General features: G+C 46.9%; 1 protein-coding gene across 1 annotated transcript in view; it reads right to left on the bottom strand.

Moving 5' to 3' along the window:
* LOC123492152 (unconventional myosin-VIIa-like) overlaps positions 1–25,233 on the bottom strand; it is a 76,019-nt gene that overhangs the window by 28,745 nt on the left and 22,041 nt on the right. The window contains exons 5-25 of the mRNA XM_045224174.1: positions 24,609–24,626; positions 23,588–23,772; positions 23,264–23,385; positions 22,278–22,420; positions 21,895–22,008; positions 20,836–20,989; positions 17,927–18,003; positions 17,684–17,803; positions 17,160–17,302; positions 16,483–16,693; positions 15,763–15,898; positions 9,039–9,145; positions 7,957–8,094; positions 7,577–7,735; positions 7,230–7,322; positions 6,916–7,010; positions 6,381–6,465; positions 5,928–6,146; positions 5,256–5,453; positions 4,798–4,917; positions 3,985–4,191 (exon numbers count right to left, since the gene is read on the bottom strand). Coding sequence (XP_045080109.1) covers positions 3,985–4,191; positions 4,798–4,917; positions 5,256–5,453; positions 5,928–6,146; positions 6,381–6,465; positions 6,916–7,010; positions 7,230–7,322; positions 7,577–7,735; positions 7,957–8,094; positions 9,039–9,145; positions 15,763–15,898; positions 16,483–16,693; positions 17,160–17,302; positions 17,684–17,803; positions 17,927–18,003; positions 20,836–20,989; positions 21,895–22,008; positions 22,278–22,420; positions 23,264–23,385; positions 23,588–23,772; positions 24,609–24,626 — 2,844 coding nt within the window. The remainder of the gene's footprint in view (positions 1–3,984; positions 4,192–4,797; positions 4,918–5,255; positions 5,454–5,927; positions 6,147–6,380; positions 6,466–6,915; positions 7,011–7,229; positions 7,323–7,576; positions 7,736–7,956; positions 8,095–9,038; positions 9,146–15,762; positions 15,899–16,482; positions 16,694–17,159; positions 17,303–17,683; positions 17,804–17,926; positions 18,004–20,835; positions 20,990–21,894; positions 22,009–22,277; positions 22,421–23,263; positions 23,386–23,587; positions 23,773–24,608; positions 24,627–25,233) is intronic.

The following is a 25,233-nucleotide window of genomic DNA, read 5'->3' as shown; positions in this document are numbered from 1 at the left end:
ATGCATTTCAATTGACAGGTGTGCCTTCTTAAAAGTTAATTTGTGGAATTTAATTCCTTCTTAATGCATTTGAGCCAATCAGTTGTGTTGTGACAAGGTAGGGGTGGTATACAGAAGATAGCCCTTATTTTGGTAAAATACCAAGTCCATATTATGGCAAGAACAGCTAAAAAAAGCAAAGAGAAACGACAGTCCATCATTACTTTAAGACATGAAGGTCAGTCAAGTTGTAACATTTCAAGAACTTTTAAAGTTTCCTCAAGTGCAGTCGCAAAAACCATCAAGCGCTATGATGAAACTGGCTCATGAGGACTGCCACAGGAAAGGAAGACCCAGAGTTACCTCTGCTGCAGAAGATAAGTTCATTAGAGTTACCAGCCTCAGAAATTGCAGCCCAGATAAATGCTTCACAGAGTTCAAGTAACAGACACATCTCAACAAATAAAATCAAACATATGTGTTATTTCATAGTTTTGATGTCTTCACTATTATTCTACAATGTAGAAAATAGTAAAATAAAGAAAATCCCTTGAATGAGTATGTGTGTCCAAACTTTTGACTGGTACTGTATGTTAAAATGCTATACACAGCATCCTATGTGGGTGGACATTATAAAGGGCCATATTTTTTCTAATAGAACAATGGCCAGTTTGCGTTGCAGTTGCATGTATTTTTTTCTTTTTACGCCTTTTTCTCCCCAATTCCGTGATATCCAACTGGTAGTTACAGTTTTGTCCCATCACTGCAACTCCCGTACGGACTCGGGAGAGGCGAAGGTCGAGAGCCATGCGTCCTCCGAAACACGACCCTGCCAAGCAGCACTACTTCTTGACACACTGCTCGCTTAACCCAGAAGCCAGCCGCACCAATGTGTCGGAGGAAACACCGTACAACTGGCGACCGTGTCAGCGTGCATGCGTCTGGCCCGCCACAGGAGTCGCTAAAGCGCGATGGGACAAGGACATCCCAGCCGGCCAAACTCTCCCCTAACCCGGACGAAACTGGGCCAATTGTGCGCCGCCTCATGGGTCTCCCGGTCGCGGCCGGCTGCGACACAGCACGGGATCGAACCCGGGTCTGTAGTGACGCCTCAAGCACTGCGATGTAGTGCCTTGGACCGCTGCGCCACTCGGGAGGCCCCAGCTGCGAATTTGAGTTTGACACCCCTGGGCTAGTGTATCTATTTATGTAGCTAGCTATTTATTTAGCATGCTAAAAACACTGAGCCTAATGTTAGCTAGCTAGCTGCTGGGAGGATGTCATGATGTCATTGGAGGAGTGGGTGAGTGACCGACTTTTTCCCCTCATATCGTTTTTCGGTGGCTACAGCTGGAGATGTAGGTGTTATTTGGTTTGCTAGCAAAAAATGTGAATCTCTTTCCTAGCTAGCTAGCTATGCTTAACTTGAACGACTTATCCACAGTTAGCATATCTCTTAGTTGTCAATCAAATGTATTTGGCATCGAGCAAATGGGCGGGCAGGCAAGTTCTCATTCAGTTCTCAAAACGTGGGTTGGTACAAGCATGCATTGGCAGGCAAGCTGCAGAAGGATGAGCAGGCTACTATTCCCCATCGTTTATCAGTGCAGTTTTGACGGCCAACTAGCGGAAAAAATTTGAGAGGGTTTATCAAATGTTCCCTTGTTAGATTTGAGCTAATCTCGCTCTGGATAGCCTTAGTTGTTGATCTTTTTGATGTGCATAGGCAACTGAGGGAGAGAGAGCTTACCTTTTCATGGTTGTTTGAACAATAGGACTGTGAAGTTCCCAAATGTACGAGGACTGATATTTACATATTTGCAGAAATCTATTCAGGTGTATTTTGTAGCTTTTGGTGAATGCATTCTAAAGTTGCGCTGTTGCTACTTCCTGTAAACACAAAGTCCAGTTCAAAGTGAATGATGGCAGGCCTGTGTGGCAAATGGCTTATTAGCATATAGGCCTACTGTAGCTCTGATTGGCTATGGCGCCGGTCTGCATAGACTCCGGTCCTGGACAAGACAAATGTTTTTATTAGGTTTTATTTACTGCAGTGTCTATTAATTGTCCAAAAGCAGGCAGGTTTCCCACTCTATATTGCTACAGAATGTTCACAAATGCCTTACTGTACGTCATTCCCAAATATTCTTTGAATTTATGAAAACGTGAAAATGACCACATCTAAGTGCTCGCTTGTCAGAAAATGTAAAACAAGGTATTCTTCCTGGTGGTGTATATGAACATATTTTAATAAGATTTAATGTTGCTAAAACGCTGTCAGTTCCACTTTAAATAAAACAATGAGTTTTTAAAGGTAAGCGAGCGCTACGCCTTTTCAATGATAATCTAATTATTTGGTCGCACCTCGACTCACATTGGTTGAGCGCCCTCCACTTCTTTCCCGCCCAAATCATCTAAAACAGTGGTCACCAACCGGTCGATCGATCTCTAAGGCATTCCTAGTCGATCACCAAACATTTCTGTAAAAAACCCAACGATAAAGTCTTGCGTCCCTATTTTTTAAATGTGTTTTGCGCTGTTGGCGGTAGGTGCACTTGATTCAGTAGCCCTAGCGCCGGGAATGCAAAGTGTTCCCATTTTGAACCATTTCATATGTCTGAAGGTAAAATTCCGCCTATCCGGCAGACCCAGAGAGCAAATCTAGTGCACTTATAGGCCTACCGTTGGACAATAAGTTAGCTCAGATCACTGTGTCTGCACAGTTTTCTAGCACCATAGACCACGTGTCAAACTAATTCCACGGAGGGCCTCCCTTGCACTTGATTGATGAATTAAAGTCACTAATTAGTAAGGAACTCCCCACATCTGGTTGTCTAGGGCTTAATTGAAAGGAAAAAACTAAAACCTGCAGACACTAGGCCCTCCATGGAATGAGTTTGACGCCCCTACCATAGACTGTAAAAATAAGCCTTGAATGCACAACAAAGTGATAATTTAAGATTTCAAAACCATGACGAGAGAAACTAAACGAATACAGCTTAGTTTTTATTAGTAAGTTCATGTTTAAGTTGTTATTCAGCACTGTCAACACCTTGTTCAACACTTTTGTAAGCCATAAAATGCACATTCTCCCTACTTCCACTCACACTGGCTGCCAGGCTGCAACAACCAGCACTGCAGCTGCAATGAATGAGTATAGCAAAGTGTTTCAATAAGCTTACATTGTTATTATTAGCGGCTTGTGTTTTTTTTTATATCAAAGAATATTTCACTTTATCTGGTCATAGGAGTAACAACATGAATTGGTGCATGAGGCAGAAATAATGCAGTGCAACTTAAGTTTCGCCATCAGCTGGAAGACTGTGTCCCCTTTTCTCAGCGGAGGGAGGTAAGAGAGGAGGAAAGGCGAGTCAGGTTAGAGGCGGCCTCACGCTGCTCCCTCCTCCCTCCCTCCCTCCCTCCCTCCCCTCAGACTGACCATCAGATGCAGGCCATCAGTCCAGTAAAAAAAAAAAAGCGAACTATTATGCTCACTCAGCTGTGCCTCACAAGTAATACAACAAATTATCTATTACCAGTGTGATCATATACCAACAACCATATACCAACAATATAATTTCAAAATGTTCTGGAAGAACAACATTGGCAGGGCAATTCAAGCATAGCCAATAATGTATTTGGCCTATAACCTACTGCACAAACCTCATTGCTACAGAACAGTTTTTATTGGTTAATGTTGCATAGGCTTATGTTAAAAAAAAAATCTGAGCGGTAGATCTCGGCTTGCATTTTGACTCAGAAAGTTATCACTCATCTAAAACTATCTGAAATTGATTGTGTAACTCCATGAAGATTTGTGCAGGAAATGTAAAACATGCTAATTCTGGGGGATATTAATAATTAATTTGTAGGGGGGTAGCTTTTATGGGGTTGAGGTAATGTTGAATGAGAAACTCATGACTCAGGGCTCATGTGAAAAGCTGTAGGACCACAACGGCGAACACACACACGATGGGTCAGGGGTCAAAAGTCAGGTCAACTCACCAGCTGGTCGCCCTCGTCCTCGTGGAAGAGCAGCGGCTGTTTGAGCGGGCGCCGCACATACGTGTGCGTGGTGGTGCCCTGGAAGTAGGTGGCGGCGAACTTAGAGAACTTGTACTCCGATAGGTCTTCTTCCTCGTCGTCAGGCAGAGGGAGAGCCTCGTCCAAGTCCTCCTCCTCCCTCTCGGCCCGCGGAGCTGCCTCCAGGTCCTATAACACAACCATGTAAGCAGGCACAGAGACACAGAGACATGCATGGAGGGAGGGAAGCAGGCACAGAGGTATCCATGGAGGGAGGGAAGCAGGCACAGAGACATGCATGGAGGGAGGGAAGCAGGCACAGAGGTATCCATGGAGGGAGGGAAGCAGGCAGAGACATGCATGGAGGGAGGGAAGCAGGCACAGAGGTATCCATGGAGGGAGGGAAGCAGGCACGCACGGAGGCACATCTGCACACACACACACACGTATGCACACATGGAGGCAGGCAGACAGGCAGGTGCACCGATCTACGCACACACACAGACATAGCATATACACCAAGGCACACACACACACACACCTTACATCTACACCCCTTTGCATATACACCACTGTATGTATACAGACAGTATAATAATATAATATAATATGCCATTTAGCAGACGCTTTTATCCAAAGCGACTTACAGTCATGCGTGCATACATTTGTGTATGGGTGGTCCCGGGGATCGAACCCACTACCTTGGCATTACAAGCGCCGTGCTCTACCAGCTGAGCTACAGAGGACCACCAGCTACAGTATCTACACCCCCACCGCTCCTATCCCCCATCTCACCTCGAAGCCGGCCGGCCCCTGTCCCTCCAGGTTGGGCAGTGCCCCTGTGTTCCCCAGGAAGCCAAACATCTGGTCCACCATGTCTGAGTGGTCCACCGGCTGCTGCCTCTCCCGCTCCACCTGTTGGGTTGAGGTTGAGTAACACAATGGACAATGTCAAACATATAACACAGGGTAGCTCCAGTATGTGTCGCCTGTTCCCAGATCGACCTGTTTGTGCTGTCTTGCCACATCTATGGTCATTGTCATATTACAGACCATTTTGGCTTGTGAGTGCTACTTCTGGTTGAAGTTCTACACAACCTCCACATAGCCTCTTTATGGGACCAATCCTAGCTTACATTTAAGTTTAATTTTCACTTAGTCTCCCATTGACACCAATGCATGAATAAGTGAACATTTGCCTAAAGTAGAAGTTAAGATTCACCCCTAAGTAACCAATTAGCTGCTTTAGGTACCTGTTCCACCTTCTCCTTCTTCCGTCGTGCCTCCTCCCGCGCCTCCTTCTCCCGCTGTTCCTCCTGACGGGTCAGCTCGGCCAGGCGCTCCTGGTGACTCCTCTCAGCCTCAGCTCGCGCCCGCCGCGCCGTCATCTGGTTCATCAGGCGCTCCTCCTCAGCCAGACGCTGGCCCTCCGCCTCTTGACGCCGCCGGTGCTGAGAAAGGGGCGAGAGAGTTGTTTAATTACTTACAAAATCTCTTAAATGTTTTTAAATGTTCCTAGATGTCAAAGTACTGTAACAGGAAGTAAACAGGTTACAAAATATTCAGTAAATGGAAAAAGAAGCAGTAGCAAAGGAGCGTAGCCTTCTGAGTCCATGAAAGTACAATAACCTAAAGATATCTGTGGGTTTTCAGTCACTGAGTTTCTGCTCTGTTACACTACAGCACATTTTTTTATTTTTTATTTTATTTAACCTTTATTTAACTAGGCAAGTCAGTTAAAGAAGAAATTCTTATTTACATACAGTATGAGTCTTATATTTTGCCCCTCCTGCTTTACTTCAGCCCTGTTGCTTTTCTGTGTGTGTGTGTGTGTGTGTGTGTGTGTGTGTGTGTGTGTGTGAGTGTGTGTGTGTGTGTCTATCTCTGTATATATGCATCTGCGTGTGAGTAGTGTAATATCTTACCTCTGCCCTGAGTCTCTGGGTAACCCTCCGCGCGATCATGCCCCTGGCATACGCCTGGATGGTGATCACCGCATGCAGCTGCCGCCAAAAGGACCGCCTCACCATGAAACCACGGCAACGGGCCTGTATTTGGGTGATTCGCGATTTGGCCAATCGGTAGGTGACAAAGAGTTTCCTCGACCTATAGAGGGCTTGGAGGCGCAGGAAGCCCACCCTCATCTGGATAGGAGACACCAATATAACGTTCTAACAACATAACTACACCAATATAACACAACAATAACGTTATAGCAACATAACTACAACCCATAACTCAGTAACTAGGGGACATTCTTTTAAGGAACATCCATTGAGGGAATAAATATAATTCCTGGCCAGCGATATGTCCAAGTGAACCGTCCAGGAAATGGATGATTGTGAAATGTCAGTAACCATGGAGATAGAGGAACTCACTGCACTGTAGTCCTTCCTGCACCGATAGCCACGCCATGTCTTCTGAATGAGTGTCACTGACCTCCTCAACCTCAGGAAGTTAGTCCTGGAAAACACACAGGGGTAGGGAGGGGGGAGAGAGGGAGAGGTGTATATAAAAACATATGATAGCATTATGTAGCTCTCAACCACAACATATGTGCATTGACATGTCCAGTCAATTCAACGGCAGTATCTGAATTAGAAAAACAAATTCCCTAAAATATGGATAAACAAAACAAAGATATCAACTTGAAGAGGATCCTTTCCTTCACTGCACTGCCTCTGCTCTCCATCCCCACCGCCTGTCCCCTCTCCCCCTTCTCACCCTCCCTTCCTCCATTGCTCCCCTCTTCTTCTCCTCCTCCCTCACTCCCCTCCTCTGTCCTTTCCCCCTTCTCCCCCTCCCCTCCCCTCCTCCCCTCCTCCATCTCTCCCCTCCCTCCTCCTTCCCCTCCCTCCTCGCCCCCTGTCTCTCTATACCCTCCACCCTCCCCTCTCTTCCCTTCTTCCTCACCTCTCCTTCATTCCTCTTACAGCCTTTTGGATAAGGATGACCTTGTCGGTGATGGCTTTGTCCCTCTCTATCTCCAGCTGCATGTCATGGTGGTCCTGAAATGGAGAGGGAGAGAGAGGGGGGAGCGACAGAGAGAGAGAGAGAGAGAGAGAGAGAGAGAGAGGGGGGGAGTGAGGGAGCGCGAGAGAGGCGAGAGAGAGAGCATTGTTTTATCGTAATATGTCATTTGTGTAATAATGTAGGTGAAAATATGAAAATATGTTGTTTATCAACCAGATAAGCACGTCGATTTGCAATCTATAAAATCCAGTCACCTTGAGAAAGATCTTGGTCTTCCCAATCTGCCAGTCATCATCTCGTCCAAGAACCGCCTCCACTATCTTCTGACATGTCCCTCTCAGGTCCTCCTATGAGAAAACAGCAGGGGATGAATGACACCTTTCTCAACCAATAGCCATCCTGAAGTAGAGTAACAGAACATAGTAATATAATTGAAAGTGACAGCAGGGTTGTGTTTATTAGGACAGAAAACAGAAGATGTTCTAAAACATTTTGGAACAGAAAAAGAGCGTTTCTTATTGGAAAAGTCCAGGAGGCCCTCCCTGTTTAAGTCTGCTTTCTTTCGTTTGGTGCCTAATGAACAGGGTCCAGCTCTGCTCACCTGTCTGTTTGCAGGTTTGACTCCGGGCATGAGAACGCGGTAGCGGTCTACGAACTCTCCGAAGGTGTATCTGATGGGGTAACCGGCGCGCCTGATACGAATGGTCTCCATCATCCCAGAGTACCTCAGCTGACGCACACACAGCTCCCTGTCAAACAGCTAGATGGACAGACAGACGGACAGAGTTAACAAAGTCAACAGCTATAAGGGAATGGTAAACGAACATTGTGACACATACAGGCACGCATGCAAACACACACACAAACACACGTATACACACAGGCATGCACACACACAGGCAGGTACACATGCGCGCGCACGCACACACGCACAAACACATACAATATTTAATGCTAGTATTTTCCTTAGGTTGGACTCACCATGGGTTTCTTGAGCTCGTTGGGTTTGATGCAGCGTACGAAGAAAGGCTGACACACATTGAGGGTTCTCATCAGCAGCTCCAGAGAACGCTTGAACTGGCTGCTCAGAGTAGGGGAGCGCTTCCTGGTCTCCACACCCTGCCAACACACACATTTATATACCATACATTTAAATGAACATTTTACAGCAGGGAATCCTACAGATTGTTTAAATGTATGTGTAAACTTTAAACACCACTCTAAATCACAGTGTTTCTCAAATAGTCGTCGGGACACCCTGGCGGGTTGCGGCCAGTTCATGCTTGGTCGCAGTGACAAATTATGTAGTCACAGAATAAAATATTTGAGAATCACTGTTTTAATGTTAGTACCACTGGGGTGAAGACTGAAAAGAAAGAGGGACAGAAAGGTTTGAGTTCCACAGAGGATGGATGGATGAATGGATGGAGGGGGTTTTGGGGTAAGCACAAGATACACAAGGTTTGACATTGGTGGCAGCAGTGGGATCTGGGTTTTACCACAGTAGGAATGGCCGTTGTTTACCTTCGGAGGAGGAGTGGTGGGCGGCAGATAGCCACAAAGAAACTGAGGCCAGACAGAACCATAGAACACAACCACAAAGAGAGAAATGGAGAGAACGACAGAGGAAGATTGAGAGACGAAGAGAGGGGAGTGGTGGTATTAGCCATAACTAATGCTACAGTATGTGAAAGAAGAATAGCAAAGAAGAGTAAGAATCGAGAGTGATCGCTTGATGACATAATCACTGGGAAACAGGAAGCCCCTGACTATGTGTCACAAAAGATGTCATAACCACAGAGAAAGAAGTGGGTAGACTTATAAAATGGCCACCGGTCCACCCACTACAGACCCATTGACTTGAATGGGGAGGCACATTTTAGTTATTGTATTTCTATGGTCGAAGCCTTCTCTGAAATGCCACCATTTGCTTTCATGGCCTTTTCTAAGCCGTTCTCCCTGTTGCTTAGTGGACACAGCCTGGTGGACTAAGTGGGGAAAATACATTCAAGGTGTCATCATAACATCATCACTATGCGACCACCAGACACGTTATCTCTCACCATGGCGACGTCAGCCTGGAAGATCTGCTTGATAAACTTGTTTTTGGAGGAGTGGACCAGCTGGATGATGTCAGTATGGAGGCTGTCACGATTCTTCTCCAGGAAGCCTGAAACAACACGGTAGTCAGTAATGCCCAATCCCAAAATAACCCCTAGCCCGACCCCTTACCTATGCACTTGTGGGGAAACTTTACACAGAGTCTATTTCTATGGTGTAGGGGCTAGGGGTTACACCTGGCATATCCTTTCAATGGTGTAGGAGCTAGGGGTTACACCTGGCATATACTTTATATGGTGTAGGGCTAGGGGTTACACCTGGCATATCCTTTCAATGGTGGAGGGGCTAGGGGTTACACCTGGTATATCCTTCCAATGGTGTAGGGGCTAGGGGTTACACCTGGCATATCCTTTCTATGTTGTAGGTGCTAGGGAATACACCTGGCATATACTTTCTATGGTGTAGGGGCTAAGGGTTACATCTGGCATATCCTTTCTATGATGTAGGGGCTAGGGGTTACACCTGGCATATACTTTCTATGGTGTAGGGGCTAAAGGTTACGCCTGGCATATCCGTTCTATGGTGTAGGGGCTAGGGGTTACACCTGGTATACACTTTCAATGGTGTAGGGGATAGGGATTACACCTGGCATATATGTTCAATTGTGTACGGGCTAGGGGTTACACCTGGCATATCCTTTCAATGGTGTAGGAGCTAGGGGTTACACCTGGCATATCCTTTCAATGGTGTAGGAGCTAGGGGTTACACCTGGCATATCCTTTCTATGGTGTACGGGCTAGGGGTTACACCTGGCATATCCTTTCTATGGTGTAGGAGCTAGGGGTTACACCGGGCATATCCTTTCTATGGTGTACGGGCTAGGGGTTACACCTGGCATATCCTTTCTATGGTGTATGGGCTAGGGGCTACACCTGGCATATACTTTCTATGGTGTAGGAGCTTGTCACGGATTCTGCCGAGGCTGCTCCTCCTCCTAGTTCGGGCAGGCTTCGGCGTTCGTCGTCCCCGGAGTACTAGCTGCCACCGTTGAATGTTTCTATGTGTGATTGCTTTTGTCTGTCTGTCACACCTGTGTCCGTTTGTGTCTGATTACGTGTTCTATAAGTTGCCTGTGTTGTATTGGTTAGGTTGTGTGTTGTTTTTCGCCTGTCCGTAGTGCTGCATGTTTTGTATCTGTTTCGTTGTTTATTGTTTTACGCATAGTTTGCGTATAGCTCGCCTCTGGTTTTCTTGAGGCCGTTTACTGTATCTTTGCCTTGTAGTTTCACCAGTAAACTTTGTTGGACTAAGCTTCGGTGTCCTGCGCCTGACTCCCACACCACATACACCTCAGCCTTGACAGAACAACACACCAGTATGGAGTCAGCAGGAGCAGTGGCAGTACCCAAGTCGCTGGAGGATCGGATCAGCGACCAAGACACCATGATCCGGCAACTTGGGGCCGCCATGAACGAGGTGTCCAACACTCTGCGCCGGTTGGTTACGGGAGACCTTCCCTCCCTCCTCCTCTCAGCACCAGGACCCAGTGGCATTCGGCTCTCGCTCCCGAGGGCATATGATGGTTCTGCAGCCGGGTGTCAGGGGTTCCTCCTGCAGGTGGAACTCTACCTGGCCACCATACACCCAGCACCCTCGGGATACGAGAGCGTTTCCGCCCTCATCTCCTGTCTATCCGGCAAGGCGTTGGAGTGGGCCAACGCCGAATGGAGGGGAATAGACGCCGCTACCATCACCTACGCGGAGTTCTCCCGCCGCTTCAGGACTGTCTTCGATCATCCACCTGAGGGGAAGGCGGCGGGGGAGCGTCTGTTCCACCTCCGACAGGGGGAAGAGGAGCGCACAGGAGTTCGCCCTGGAGTTCCGGACTCTAGCGGCGGATGCGGGGTGGAATGAGAGGGCCCCTCATCGACCATTACCGGTGTAGCCTACGAGAGGACGTTCGTCGTGAGCTGGCCTGCAGGGACACCAACCTATCCTTCAACCAGTTGGTGGACATCTCCATCCGTCTCGACACCCTGCTGGCTACCCGCGGACGTCCCGAGTGGGGGTCGTCCATTCCACCCTCCAGCACCTCCGAGCCGATTCCCATGGAGCTCGGAGGTGCTGGCGCTAGAGAGAGGAGGAGAGAGAGCCCGAGGGGGGCCATCCCCTGCACCAACTGTGGCCGTGGAGGACACACCGCGGCCAGGTGCTGGGGAGGGTCTCCTGGGAGAGGGGACAACAGTTCACGCACTGGGGAGCCAGGTGAGTAGGCGCCCCACTTACCCAGAGCTCTCTGTTGGTCACATGTGTATACCTGTGAGATTTCCACAGGTGGCACCTCATTCCCAGCATAAGGCGCTAGTAGATTCAGGTGCAGCTGGGAATTTTGTTGATCGTGCATTTTGTTATAGGTTAGGAATTCCCCTTCGGCCGGTAGAAGCCCCCTTTCCTGTTCATGCCCTAGACAGCCGGCCGTTGGGGTCGGGGTTGATCAGGGAAGTCACAGCACCACTTAAGATGACGACACAGGGGGGTCATGAGGAGATCATTCAGTTTTATCTGATTGACTCTCATGCATATCCCGTGGTGCTGGGGCTTCCCTGGTTAAGCGCCCATGATCCTACCATTGCGTGGCAACAGAGGGCTCTTATGGAGTGGTCTGCCCAGTGTGTAGGGGAGATGTCTAGGTGTTTCCTTAGGGGCGACCTCGGTAGAGAGTCCGAACCAAAGTGCCCGCAATGCGCATTCCCCCTGAATATGAGGATTTAGCACTTGTGTTCAGCAAAACGAGGGCAACACGGCTACCACCTCATAGACAGGGGGATTGTGCGATAGATCTCCAAACAGGAGCGGCCCTTCCGCGGGAGCCGTGTGTATCCCCTGTCTCAAGAGGAGACAGCGGCTATGGAGACTTACATAGCCGAGTCCTTGGCACAGGGATACATACGGTCCTCCACTTCCCCGGTTTCCTGAGTTTCTTTTTTTGTGAAGAAGAAGGACGGGGGTTTGCGCCCGTGTATTGATTACCGTAGTCTCAATCAGATCACGGTTAAGTACAGTTACCCTCTTCCACTGATTGCGACTATGACGGAATCATTACGCGGAGCGGTTCTTCACAAAGTTGGATCTCAGGAGCGCGTACAATCTGGTGCGCATTAGGGAGGGGGATGAATGGAAAACAGCATTTAGCACCACCTCGGGTCATTACGAGTATCTCGTCATGCCATACGGGTTAATGAATGCTCCTTCAGTCTTCCAATCCTTTGTTGACGAGATTTTCCGGGACATGCATGGGCAGGGTGTGGTAGTATACATCGACGACATCCTAGTGTACTCTTCTACATGAGCCGAGCATGTAGCCCTGGTGCGCCGAGTGTTGAGAAGACTGTTGGAGCATGACTTGTATGCCAAGGCAGAGAAATGCTTGTTCTTCCAGGAGTCCGTCTCCTTTTTTGGGTTATCGGTTGTCCGCGTCTGCTGTGAAGATAGAGGTTGACCGTGTGTCGGCCGTGTGCGTAATTGGCAAACTCCAACCACTGTAAAAGAGGTGCAGCAGTTTTTTGGGTTTTGCTAATTACTACCGGAGGTTTATCCGGGGCTTTGGACAGGTTGCAGCTCCCATTACGTCCCCTGTTAAAGGGGGTCCGGTTCGCTTGCAGTGGTCGGCTGAGGCGGACAGGGCATTTGTCAAACTGAAAAACCTGTTCACCTCGGCTCGGTGCTGGCGCATCCGGATCCCTCTTTACCATTCCAAGTAGAGGTAGACGCGTCCGAGGCCGGTATTGGGGCAGTCCTGTCGCAACGGTCCGGCACGCCACCTAAGCTCCGCCCCTGTGCGTTCTATTCTAAGAAGCTCAGCTCGGCGGAGAGTAATTATGACGTAGAGGACAGGGAGCTGTTAGCTGTAGTCCAGGCCCTAAAGGTGTGGAGGCATTGGCTTGAGGGGGCTCAACACCCTTTCCTCATTCTGACTGACCACCGTAACCTGGAGTACATCCGGGCAGCTAGGGAGATTGAACCCTCGTCAGGCTAGGTGGAACATGTTCCTGACCCGGTTTGTTTTTAAGATCACATACATCCCAGGGTCCCAGAACGGTAAGGCAGACGCCCTGTCCCGGCGGTATGACACAGAGGAGAGGTCCATTGAACCTACTCCCATACTGCCGGAGTCTTGTCTGGTGGCTCCGGTGGTGTGGGAGGTCGATGCGGAGATCGAGCGGGCACTGCGTACCGACCCTACTCCCCCCGAGTGTCCTGTGGGGCGGACGTACGTTCCGCTCGAGGTTCATGATCGCCTTATCTATTGGGCTCATACATCACCCTCCTCTGGACATCCAGGTATTGGCCGGACAGTGCACTGCCTTAGCGTGAAATACTGTTGGCCAACGTTAGCTAAGGATGTGATGGTTTATGTCTCCTCCTGCTCGGTGTGCGCCCAGTGTAAGGCACCTAGACATTTGCCCAGGGGAAAGTTACATCCCCTGCCCGTTCCACAACGACCATGGTCCCACCTCTCGGTGGATTTTGTGACCGACCTACCCCCCTCCCAGGGGAATACCACCATTTTGGTCGTTGTGGATCGGTTTTCTAAGGCCTGTCGTCTCCTCCCAATGCCGGGTCTCCCTACAGACCGCTGAGGCCCTATTTACCCACGTGTTCCGGCACTATGGGGTCCCCGAGGATATTGTGTCTGACCGAGGTCCCCAGTTCACCTCCAGAGTCTGGGGGGCGTTCATGGAACGCTTGGGGGTCTCGGTGAGCCTTACCCGGGGTACCACCCAGAGAGCAATGGGCAGGTTGAACGAGTCAACCAGGATGTGGGTAGGTTTTGAGGTCCTATTGCCAGGGCCGGCCGGAGGAGTGGTCTAGGTATATCCCCTGGGCAGAGATGGCCCAGAACTCTCTCCGCCACTCCTCCACCAATTTAACACCTTTCCAGTGTGTTTTAGGGTATCAGCCGGTCCTGGCACCTTGGCACGAGAGCCAGATCGAGGCCCCTGCGGTGGATGAGTGGATTCGGCGCTCGGAGGAGACGTGGGACGCTGCCCATGTCCATCTGCAGCGGGCCATCCGTCGACAAAAGGCGAGCGCCGATCGCCACCGCAGTGAGGGACCGGTGTACGCACCGGGAGATCGAGTCTGGCTCTCGACTCGAAACCTGCCCCTCCGCCTGCCCTGCCGGAAGCTGGGTCGGCGGTGTCACGGATTCTGCCGAGGCTGCTCCTCCTCCTAGTTCGGGCAGGCTTCGTCGTTCGTCGTCCCCGGAGTACTAGCTGCCACCGTTGAATGTTTCTATGTGTGATTGCTTTTGTCTGTCTGTCACACCTGTGTCCGTTTGTGTCTGATTACGTGTTCTATAAGTTGCCTGTGTTGTATTGGTTAGGTTGTGTGTTGTTTTTCGCCTGTCCGTACTGCTGCGTGTTTTGTATCTGTTTCGTTGTTTATTGTTTTACGCATAGTTTGCGTATAGCTCGCCTCTGGTTTTCTTGAGGCCGTTTACTGTATCTTTGCCTTGTAGTTTCACCAGTAAACTTTGTTGGACTAAGCTTCGGTGTCCTGCGCCTGACTCCCACACCACATACACCTCAGCCTTGACAGAGCTAGGGGTTACACCTGGCTTCTTTCTATGGTATACGGTCAAGGGGTTACACCTGGCATATCCTTTCTACGGTGTAGGGGATAGGGGTTACACCTGGAAAATCATTTCTATGGTGTAGGGCTAGGGGTCACACCTGGCATAACCTTTCTATGGTGTAGGGGCTAGGGGTTACACCTGGCATATACTTTCTATGTTGTAGGTGCTGGGGTTACACCTGGCATATACTTTATATGGTGTAGGGGATAAGGGTTACACCTGGCATATCCTTTCTATGGTGTAGGGCTAGGGGTTACACCTTGCATATACTTTCTATGGTGTAGGGGCTAGGAGTTACGCCTGGCATAACTTTTCTATGGTGTAGGGGTTAGGGGTTACACCTGCCATATCCTTTCAATGGTGGAGTGGCTAGGGGTTACACCTGCCATATTATTTTTATGGTGTAGGGGATAAGGGTTACACCTGGCATATCCCTTCTATGGTGTATGGGCTAGGGGTTACACCTGGCATATACTTTCTATGTTGTAGGTGCAAGGGTTACACCTGGCATATCCTTTCTATGGTGTACGGGCTAGGGTTTACACCTGGCATATCCTTTCTATGGTGTAGGAGCTAGGGGTTACACCTGGCATATCCTTTCTATGGTGTACGGGCTAGGGGTTACACCTGGCATATCCTTTCTATGGTGTACGGGCTAGGGGTTACACCTGGCATATCCTTTCTATGGTGTACGGGCTAGGGGCTACACCTGGCATATCCTTTCTATGGTGTAGGGGCTAGGGGATACACCTGGCATATACTTTCTATGGTGTAGGAGCTAGGGGTTACACCTGGCTTCTTTCTATGGTGTAGGGGTTGGGGTTACACCTGGCATATACTTTCTATGGTGTAGGGTCTAAGGGTAAACAACTGGCAGATCCTTTCTATGGTGTGGGGGCTAGGGCTTGATTTGATATTGAGCATATGAACAACTAATGTATTTGTTAAATACTTTATCTTCTGACCATGAACCAACCAAGTCCTAGTAAATGGAGCATTGGTGACTTTCTTATGAGATTGCAATGACTTAGAGCTATTCATGTAAGCATTGGGTTGAGTGTGAAGCCAACGCCTTAGAATAGGCCTACCTTTGGTCTCGTAGTGGACCACCCCAGCAAAGTGCTGGATGCCAAACTGTGTCATGTAAGTGTTCTTAGGGGGGTGGTAGTTGGTGTTGAGTTTGTGCTGGGAGTTGAGTTTATACAGCATGGTGGCGTCTGTTCCCTGAGAGACACAAACAGAGAAAAAACATTTAGGCTGCGTCTGAAATAATAACCTCTTCTCTACATGGTCCTCTGTAGCTCAGTTGGTAGAGCATGGCGCTTGAAACATCTGGATGGTGGGTTCGATTCCCGGGACCACCCATACGTAAAATGTATGCATGCATGACTGTAAGTTGCTTTGGATAAAAGTGATTGGTAAATGGCATATATTATATTATTATCATAATTCAATATATGGGGCTCTGGTCTAAAGTCATGCCCTCTAAGGATTAGGGTGCTATCTCAGACGCACCCTTAAAGTTTGTGAACACAAACAAATATAATTCAATAGCACTTTATTAAACCACTCAAGGGCAAAGTCATAGTCAGGTTACAATTAAAATCTTTAGTTGCACCGTGGTCTTGGTGTGCAATACGGCAATACTCTCCACGTCTCCTAGCGATAACAAAAAACGGTACCTTGTTACAGGGTTTTAAAAAACTAACTTTATAGTGCATGTAACTGTCCACCCCCTCTTACAATACCTAAACACAATATGCATATGAATTTACCTACAATGGTAAGATGCCATATTGGTACTGTACCTTGGGGAACTTGCTCTCCTCGTCTATGAGAGATATGATGTTCATGGGTTTATTGGCGATCATGTCCAGGGCATCCTGGTTGTCGGTGAACTCGATATGTTGCCAGTTGATGTCCTCTAGGTTGTACTCCTCCTGCTCCAGCTTGAACACATGCCTCACAAAGAACTGCTGCAGGTTCTCATTGGCAAAGTTGATGCACAGCTGCTCAAAGCTTCAGGGAAGAAGGAACATAGCGAGAGCGGGTCACTCTGCAGCCAATGAATTTAGGGGGGTGTGTGTGTGTGTCCTCACTTTGATAGTAAAACGTGTCAGTGTGTGTGTGGTTCAAGTGTGTGTGCGGTTGTGTATGATTCTCGTTGGCAAAATTGATGCACAGCTCCTCAAAGCTACAGGGAAGGAATGTAGCAAGAGCCGGTCACTGGACAGCCAATCGAGTTCAGATATAAAACCATGCAGTGAGCATGTCAACCACCAAATCAAAGAAAGAGGCTGTCGCTATCATCTCACTTTAGTCGGGTACATACTATTGTCATCAAATTTTTCAACAGAGAATAGTATTCATAACAATTATTATGTCATGGTATGTCATGTCATGTTCAGTTCCAATGTACCCTAAATGGACAACAAAGCTTTTAGACTACAACATCCCCAAAGCTGGGGTCAGTTAGAGGACCCACCTGTTGACAGTAAAGTTCTCGAAGCCGAAGATATCGAGCAGGCCGATGGACCTCCTTACGATCTTACTCTCACAGGACGGAGGTCTAAAGATGGCCGCGTTGATCTTGTCCACGATCCACACAAACAGCCTCCCATAGATACCCTGGGACAGGAGGGACGATGTTCGTTTACAATGTGTGTGTGTGTGTCTACACAAACAGCCTCCCATAGATACCCTGGGACAGGAGGGACGATGTTCGTTTACAATGTGTGTGTGTGTGTGTCTACACAAACAGCCTCCCATAGATACCCTGGGACAGGAGGGACGATGTTCGTTTACTATGTGTGTGTCTACACAAACAAACTCCCGTAGATACTCTGGGAGAGACAGCTTTCATTAGACAGGAGAGAACGTTTACCTTTTGTGAAGGATCTGATTTAGGAGTGTGTGTGTGTGTGTGTGTGTGTGTGTGTGTGTATGTCCTCACTTTGATACTAAAATGTGTGCATGTTCCAGTGCATGCGTGTTTGTGAGGGTCCTGACCTTGACGAAGGCGTCCCTGACGTCCAGGCCCTGTTCCATGCTGAGGGGGGTGGACACACTCTCGCCCCGGGTGATCAGGGTACGAGTGGTCAGACATGACATCACGTCCTTAGGGTCCACCTACACAACAACACAACAACATACTGTAGTAGAGTACAACAACACAATATACAAACACTGTGATGCACTCTACAGTACAAGCCCAACACAGAGATGGTGTACCGGTAAGTCACTATTACCCACCTCCATCAGAGATGCAGCAGTGGACAGGTCTGGAGATCGCACCACCACACAGGCATCCAGGTTGTCATAGGTATGGGCTGTTGGAATGTATGCGTTTGCAAGGGGGAGGAAAGGGAGAAAGCAAGTGAAGAGTTTAGTTCCAAAACATTATATCCACCACATCTGTGTTTTTTCATCCGAAATGATTTCTTATGGGTACCTTCATCTTTGTGTAAAATATTACTGTTCTCAGATTTCTTATTCATACATTTTAGATGTTTATTAAAATTGGGTTTGTTGTAAAACGCTATATATCAATTGTTTAGCTGGAATGGAATGTTTGTATTCTGTATATTTGACTGTAATTGTCTCACCTAGCTATCTTAAGATGAATGCACTAACTGTAAGTCGCTCTGAACAAGAGCATCTGCTAAATGACTAAAATGTCAAATGTAAATATATTACATACAGATCTCATATTACTGTATTGATTCATAAAACATTTAATTGATGTCACAAATGTATCATTTGTACAGTTATTTATTACAAATGTAGTTATTTATCACATTTAACTATATAAAACCTAGCAGTACTACTTATTCCTCTGTGAGTGAGGCGGATATACAGTGAGGGAATAAAGTATTTGATCCCCTGCTGATTTTGTACGTTTGCCCACTGACAAAGAAATGATCAGTCTATCATTTTAATGGTAGGTTTATTTGAACAGTGAGAGACAGAATAACAACAAAAAAATCCAGAAAAACGCATGTCAAAAATGTTATAAATTGATTTGCATTTTAATGAGGGAAATAAGTATTTGACCCCCTCTCATTCAGAAAGATTTCTGGCTCCCAGGTGTCTTTTATACAGGTAACGAGCTGAGATTAGGAGCACACTCTTAAAGGGAGTGCTCCTAATCTCAGTTTGTTACCTGTATAAAAGACACCTGTCCACAGAAGCAATCAATCAATCAGATTCCAAACTCTCCACCATGGCCAAGACCAAAGAGCTCTCCTAGGATGTCAGGGACAAGATTATAGACATACACAAGGCTGGAATGGGCTACAAGACCATCGCCAAGCAGCTTGGTGAGAAGGTGACAACAGTTGGTGCAATTATTCGCAAATGGAAGAAACACAAAATAACTGTCAATCTCCCTCGGCCTGGGGCTCCATGCAAGATCTCACCTCGTGGAGTTGCAATGATCATGAGAACGGTGAGGAATCAGCCCAGAACTATACGGGAGGATCTTGTCAATGATCTCAAGGCAGCTGGGACCATAGTCACCAAGAAAACAATTGGTAACACACTACGCCGTGAAGGACTGAAATCCTGCAGCGCCCGCAAGGTCCCCCTGCTCAAGAGAGCACATATACAGGGCCGTCTGAAGTTTACCAATGAACATCTGAATGATTCAGAGGAGAACTGGGTAAAAGTGTTGTGGTCAGATGAGACCAAAATCGAGCTCTTTGGCATCAACTCAACTCGCCGTGTTTGGAGGAGGAGGAATGCTGCCTATGACCCCAAGAACACCATCCCCACCGTCAAACATGGAGGTGGAAACATTATGCTTTGGGGGTGTTTTTCTGCTAAGGGGACAGGACAACTTCACCGCATCAAAGGGACGATGGACGGGGCCATGTACCGTCAAATCTTGGGTGAGAACCTCCTTCCCTCAGCCAGGGCATTGGAAATGTGTCGTGGATGGGTATTCCAGCATGACAATGACCCAAAACACACGGCCAAGGCAACAAAGGAGTGGCTCAAGAAGAGGCACATTAAGGTCCTGGAGTGGCCTAGCCAGTCTCCAGACCTTAATCCCATAGAAAATCTGTGGAGGGAGGTGAAGGTTCGAGTTGCCAAACGTCAGCCTTGAAACCTTAATGACTTGGAGAAGATCTGCAAAGAGGAGTGGAACAAAATCCCTCCTGAGATGTATGCAAACCTGGTGGCCAACTACAAGAAACGTCTGACCTCTGTGATTGCCAACAAGGGTTTTGCCACCAAGTACTAAGTCATGTTTTGTAGAGGGGTCAAATACTTATTTCCCTCATTAAAATGCAAATCAATTTATAACATTTTTGACATGCTGGATTTTTGTATTGTTATTCTGTCTCTCATTGTTCAAATAAACCTACCATTAAAATTATAGACTGATCATGTCTTTGTCAGTGGGCAAACGTACAAAATCAGCAGGGGATCAAATACTTTTTTCCCTCACTGTATAGCGTTTTGCAACAAAACATGATTATTTGTCTCTCTGAATTGAAGCCATCAAGTGATAGATTTTAAACAAATACATGGCCTCATGTAGCTCAGTTGATAGAGCATGGCGCTTGCAACGCCAGGGTTGTGGGTTCGTTTACCTCGGGGGGCCAGTATGGAAAATGTATGCACTCACTAACTGTAAGTCGCTCTGGATAAGAGCGTCTGCTAAATGACTAAAATGTCAAATGTAAATGTCTGTCATTGAACAACCCCATGCCATGATAAGGTAGTGAAAAAACACACCAATTTCTTTAAACAATCTAATTGATCAACATTTCTGAAAATGGATATATAGCGTTTTGGAATGAAACTCTTCAAGTCAATTAGCTAAGTCAATTATCCAAGTGCATTTATAACTTCTAACTCAATAGCTAACTTGTAGTGACGTGTCAGTTTAGGAAGACTATTTCTCTGTAAACCTGTAACAAAATGCAAGTGAAAACAAGACAGGGATTAACAACTTCCTCAAGGGTAATATCCCCTCACTTTTGCACACTTTCAATCTTTAAAATATCACTTTTGGGAGCAGCAAACAGTGCATGAACATAAGCCTTTTATATATATATATATAGATGGTCTTTTCTGCCCAGCTCCTGTGCCAAGTTGGAAGTCATTGTATTGTGCGTCAACACTCTGTTTCCAAAATGGCCACCTCTGCTCACCCTCATAGCGCAGGTTGCCCATGTGCAGGATGGCCGCCAGTAGTTTGGAGATCTCCCAGTTCTCTGTCTCTGTGAACATCAGCACCTTCATGGCTGACAGGATGCTGGAGTAATCCTTTAGGTCATCACGTCCATCACATTTCGTACAGTTCCCCTGGAGAGGGACACACACATACACATACATAAGCATAGGTACATAGGTATACACAAATCCATATATATATAGAGAGTTCGGCCAGGTTTTAGAACGGATGGCATGTTAGCGTATTTATTCTCGAAATGTTGGTGATGTAACAATACGAGTGCCTTCGATAATTCTATGAAATGCCCTGCTGTAAACAAGCAAAAGAGAGCAGCGAATTTAACATACATTTTTATTTATTAGCATTTGGGATAATATGTATCCAAGTCTGTATTGTGGTGTCAACAAATTGAATATATGCTTTCACTGGACATCTTCAGAGGTTTTGAAAACTATCAGAAATCTCTCTACACATCCAACCCTTACACACAAGCACACACACACACACACACACACACACAACTACCCATAAACACACACACAAAAGCACACACACACATGCACAGACACACACACACACACACAGTCAACACTGCTTTTCTAGTATATGCCATTTATTAAACTGTGCGAACAAGACACTGCCCACTTTATATCTGTGAATAAAGTCATACTTAACATAGCACATTCATTATCTATACTGTATATCGTATTGTGTACACATCAGGCTATTAATAGGCATACTACCTCTTCTATTACTGGTTATTTTTTATTCAACTCCTTATTATTGATGTTGATTATTGTACTGCAATGTTGAGGGAGCTAGCACACAAGAATTTAGCTGCACCTTTTATACCTGCTCTAAGCTGTGTACGGGACAAATAAAATTGGATTTGATATACACTGCGAGTTATACACACACACACATGCACACACGCACACACATGCTCACACACACACACACACACAGGCATACACATATACAGTAGGAGCTGCACACATGTACACACACCCACACCCTGCCCACACCCACTACTCACCATGGTGAGGTAGGAGTAGTCATTGGCGAGGCCCAGGCCCAGCTTGGTCTTCAGCTCTGGGGCCATGCCCCGCAGCATACAGTAGAAGATGTGGTAATTCCTCTCATCCGCAGCCTGGAGGGGAGAATAACACACCAGGGTCGTGTTCATTGGGTACAAAACGGAAGAAAACTGTGAAAACTGAAGAAAACTGTGAAAACTTAAGAAAACTGTCAAAACAGGAAACTGTCTGCAAACTCGAGACTTCTCCAGTACGTACTGTTCTATTCCCCTCTATAGCCCCTCCCCCCTGGACCCTTACCTGTCTATAGACCCTACAGCCCCTCCCCCCTGGACCCTTACCAGTCTGCAGACCCTATAGCCCCTCCCCCCTGGGTCCTTACCTGTCTGCAGACTCGGGACTTCTCCAGAAGGTACTGTTCTATCTTTGCCCCCTCGATGGCACCTCTCTTGTTAAAGTGGATGTCGATGTACTTCCCAAAGCGACTGGAGTTGTCATTCCGGATGGTCTTAGCGTTCCCGAACGCTGCATGGACGAAAGATTAAAGCCCAGACTTAGTGTAACAGATGCAGTTCAGTGAACAATGCTCGCATGAAGAATCACCTTGCCTGAGACCTGAGGAGTATTATGGCATTCAGTATACCTGGGTTTCCAACCCTGGTCAGATAGTCATATTAGCTAAGAGAGACATAGCTAATACAGTCCACACGTAGAGTACACAGATGGAAACGGGGGGCTTTAGACATGGATAGGAGGCCCAGTTGTTCTGTTAATTCCGGGTCACACCAGGTGTTAATGCCAGCTTGGCATAGAAAGGTGAATGAATGCCCAGCCTGACTTAAGCTGTACACCAAACTGTCAGATCACTACTCATGGCCTGGAACGTGTTTACTTCACCCCTGTACTAGTTCCAGGGAACTCATGCATCTGTCTATTTCTCTTTCAAGGACTCTTTGAAGAATGTATCCCAAGTTCAGCATTTCTTACACAGCTTCTGTGATTCTAGCCTACAAATCATAAATAAACCCCAAACCTGCCCCTGAGGTAGCTTGGGGCGAGTGTATTTCTGCATTCTACACAAGACCACATTTGCCTTGCCAAATAACACAAGGACAAGTTGGCTAAGGCAGAGACAGACAGCAAGCACCCTAGCTATTAAATTGTATCAGTGCTGCTGAGTGGATGTAATGTAGTTAGTCTCACAAAATTCAATAGAACACTGGTATGGACATTGGCATCCATGGAAACATAACTACAAGATGGCCATCTTGGTCAGGGTATTTTTTCAATTAGACTGGTTTGGAATTTGACCAAGATGGCTGCCATTAATAGCCCATTCTAGTGTCTCATCTCTATGTTGAGTCTGACCTTCCAGTATGGGGTTGGCCTCCAGGACCTGTTGCTCTATCCAGGAGTGTTGTCCACTGATGGCTGCCAGGAACTGCAGGATCAACTTGGTGCTCTCTGTCTTACCTGCCCCAGACTCACCACTGAGGAACACAGGAGGAGATACAATATTTTATGTACAGAAGCAGACAGGCAGGCAGGCAGACAGACAGACAGGCAGGCAGACAGACAGGCATACACGCACACACACCACACACATGTAAATACAGAAACTCAAACACATGCACACTTAAATAGAGAAACCCAAATGCATGCGCGCGCACACACACACACAAATACACTAACCTGATGATGCAGCACTGGTCCTTGTTGTTCCTCTGCATGTTGAAGTAGCAGTTGTCTGCTATGGCAAAGATGTGAGGTGGCATCTCCCCAATCTTCTTATTGGTGTACAGACGGATCTGGTCTGGAGTGTAGATGGGCAGCAGCTGGTAAGGGTTTACCGCCACCAGAATCGACCCTGTGTAAGTCTGCAGGTAGAGGTCAAAGTCAAAAGGTGAAATGGTTGAGGGTCATGCCAAGATTTTACATTTACATTTAAGTCATATAGCAGACGCTGTTATCCAGAGCGACTTACAAATTGGTGCATTCAACTTAGGATAGCCAGTGGGACAACCACCCTTTTTTACATTTTATTTATGGGTGTGTGGGGAGGGGTGGGGGGGGGGTAGAAGGATTACTGTTATACCATTCCAGGTATTCCTTAAAGAGGTATGGTTTCAAGTGTCTCCGGAAGGTGGTCAGTGACTCCGCTGTCCTGGCGTCGTGGATATAGCGATAACTTGATTTGTCGCTAGTGATAGCATGATTTGTTGCTAGTGATAGCACAATTTGACACTTTCTTTCACTGTGATTGTGATTAGGCTAGTCACTAGGCTTGTGATCACTAAGATAATGTATTGTGAGCCTGATGAAGACTGATCATTTAAATTTAGAGCTCCAAAACCATTGGAAGTTCAGGCTGAAAATCACCTTAATGTGCATAATCTAGACATAATAATCAGTCATAATAACCCATGATTTGTTGCACCTCCAAGCCTGCAGGCCAAAGCTGTGGTGTGTTCTAAAGGCTCACGTGTGTTGAACATTTACGCTTCAATGGTCAAAGCACACTTAACAAGCTGGATCAAAGGTTAATCACGAAGCAGAGCTCTGCCTTCAGCCTAGCAGAGATTATATATAGCCATTCATTCAGTGACAGCGAAGAAAAGGATTAATGTCATGGGCTAGCTTGTTAGCATGTTCCTTTATAGCTTAAAATAAATAAATAGGAAAGAGCATGCTTGTCTCTGTAGTTTGTACTCACCCTTCCCCCACAATTTGTCTATATGGAGAGATAGGGAGGGGGATGAAGAGGGAGAGGAAAGAGGTATAAGGAAAAAGCACAAAACAGGCACAAGTTGATGAGGGACCGATTTGGGAGGGGGGGGGGGTCTCAATACAGGGGCTGGGTCTCAATACTCTGTAACAGCTTCCTTAACCACCAGTACCACAGTCAAAGGTTTGGACACAGAGTGTGCAAAGCTGTCATCAAGGCAAAACGTGGCTACTTTGAAGAATCTCAAATCTCAAATATATTTTCATTTGTTTAACACTTTTTTGGTTACAACATGATTCAATATGTGTTATTTCATAGTTTTGATGTCTTCATTATTATTCTACAATGTAGAAAATAATTTAGTAAAAATAAAGAAAACCCCTTGAATGAGTAGGTGTGTCCAAACTTTTGACTGGTACTGTATATCAAATGGACTGAACACGTTTCCATCATGTGTCCTGCCAGAGCAGTGATACTGAGGAAAGGATATGAGGAGAGGAAGCTGGTTCAAACCATTGAGCCACAGCCAGGCAGGTAAGATAAGGAACCAGTGGGGTTGGGGGGTTGTGGAGGCCAGGGGAACCAACATGCCAGCATAACCGAGAAAGTAAGT

Source organism: Coregonus clupeaformis, chromosome 13, assembly GCF_020615455.1.
Source record: "Coregonus clupeaformis isolate EN_2021a chromosome 13, ASM2061545v1, whole genome shotgun sequence".
Classification (NCBI taxonomy): domain Eukaryota; kingdom Metazoa; phylum Chordata; class Actinopteri; order Salmoniformes; family Salmonidae; genus Coregonus; species Coregonus clupeaformis.
Note: the sequence above shows the minus strand (reverse complement) of the source record. Positions and strands in the feature narration are given on the sequence as shown.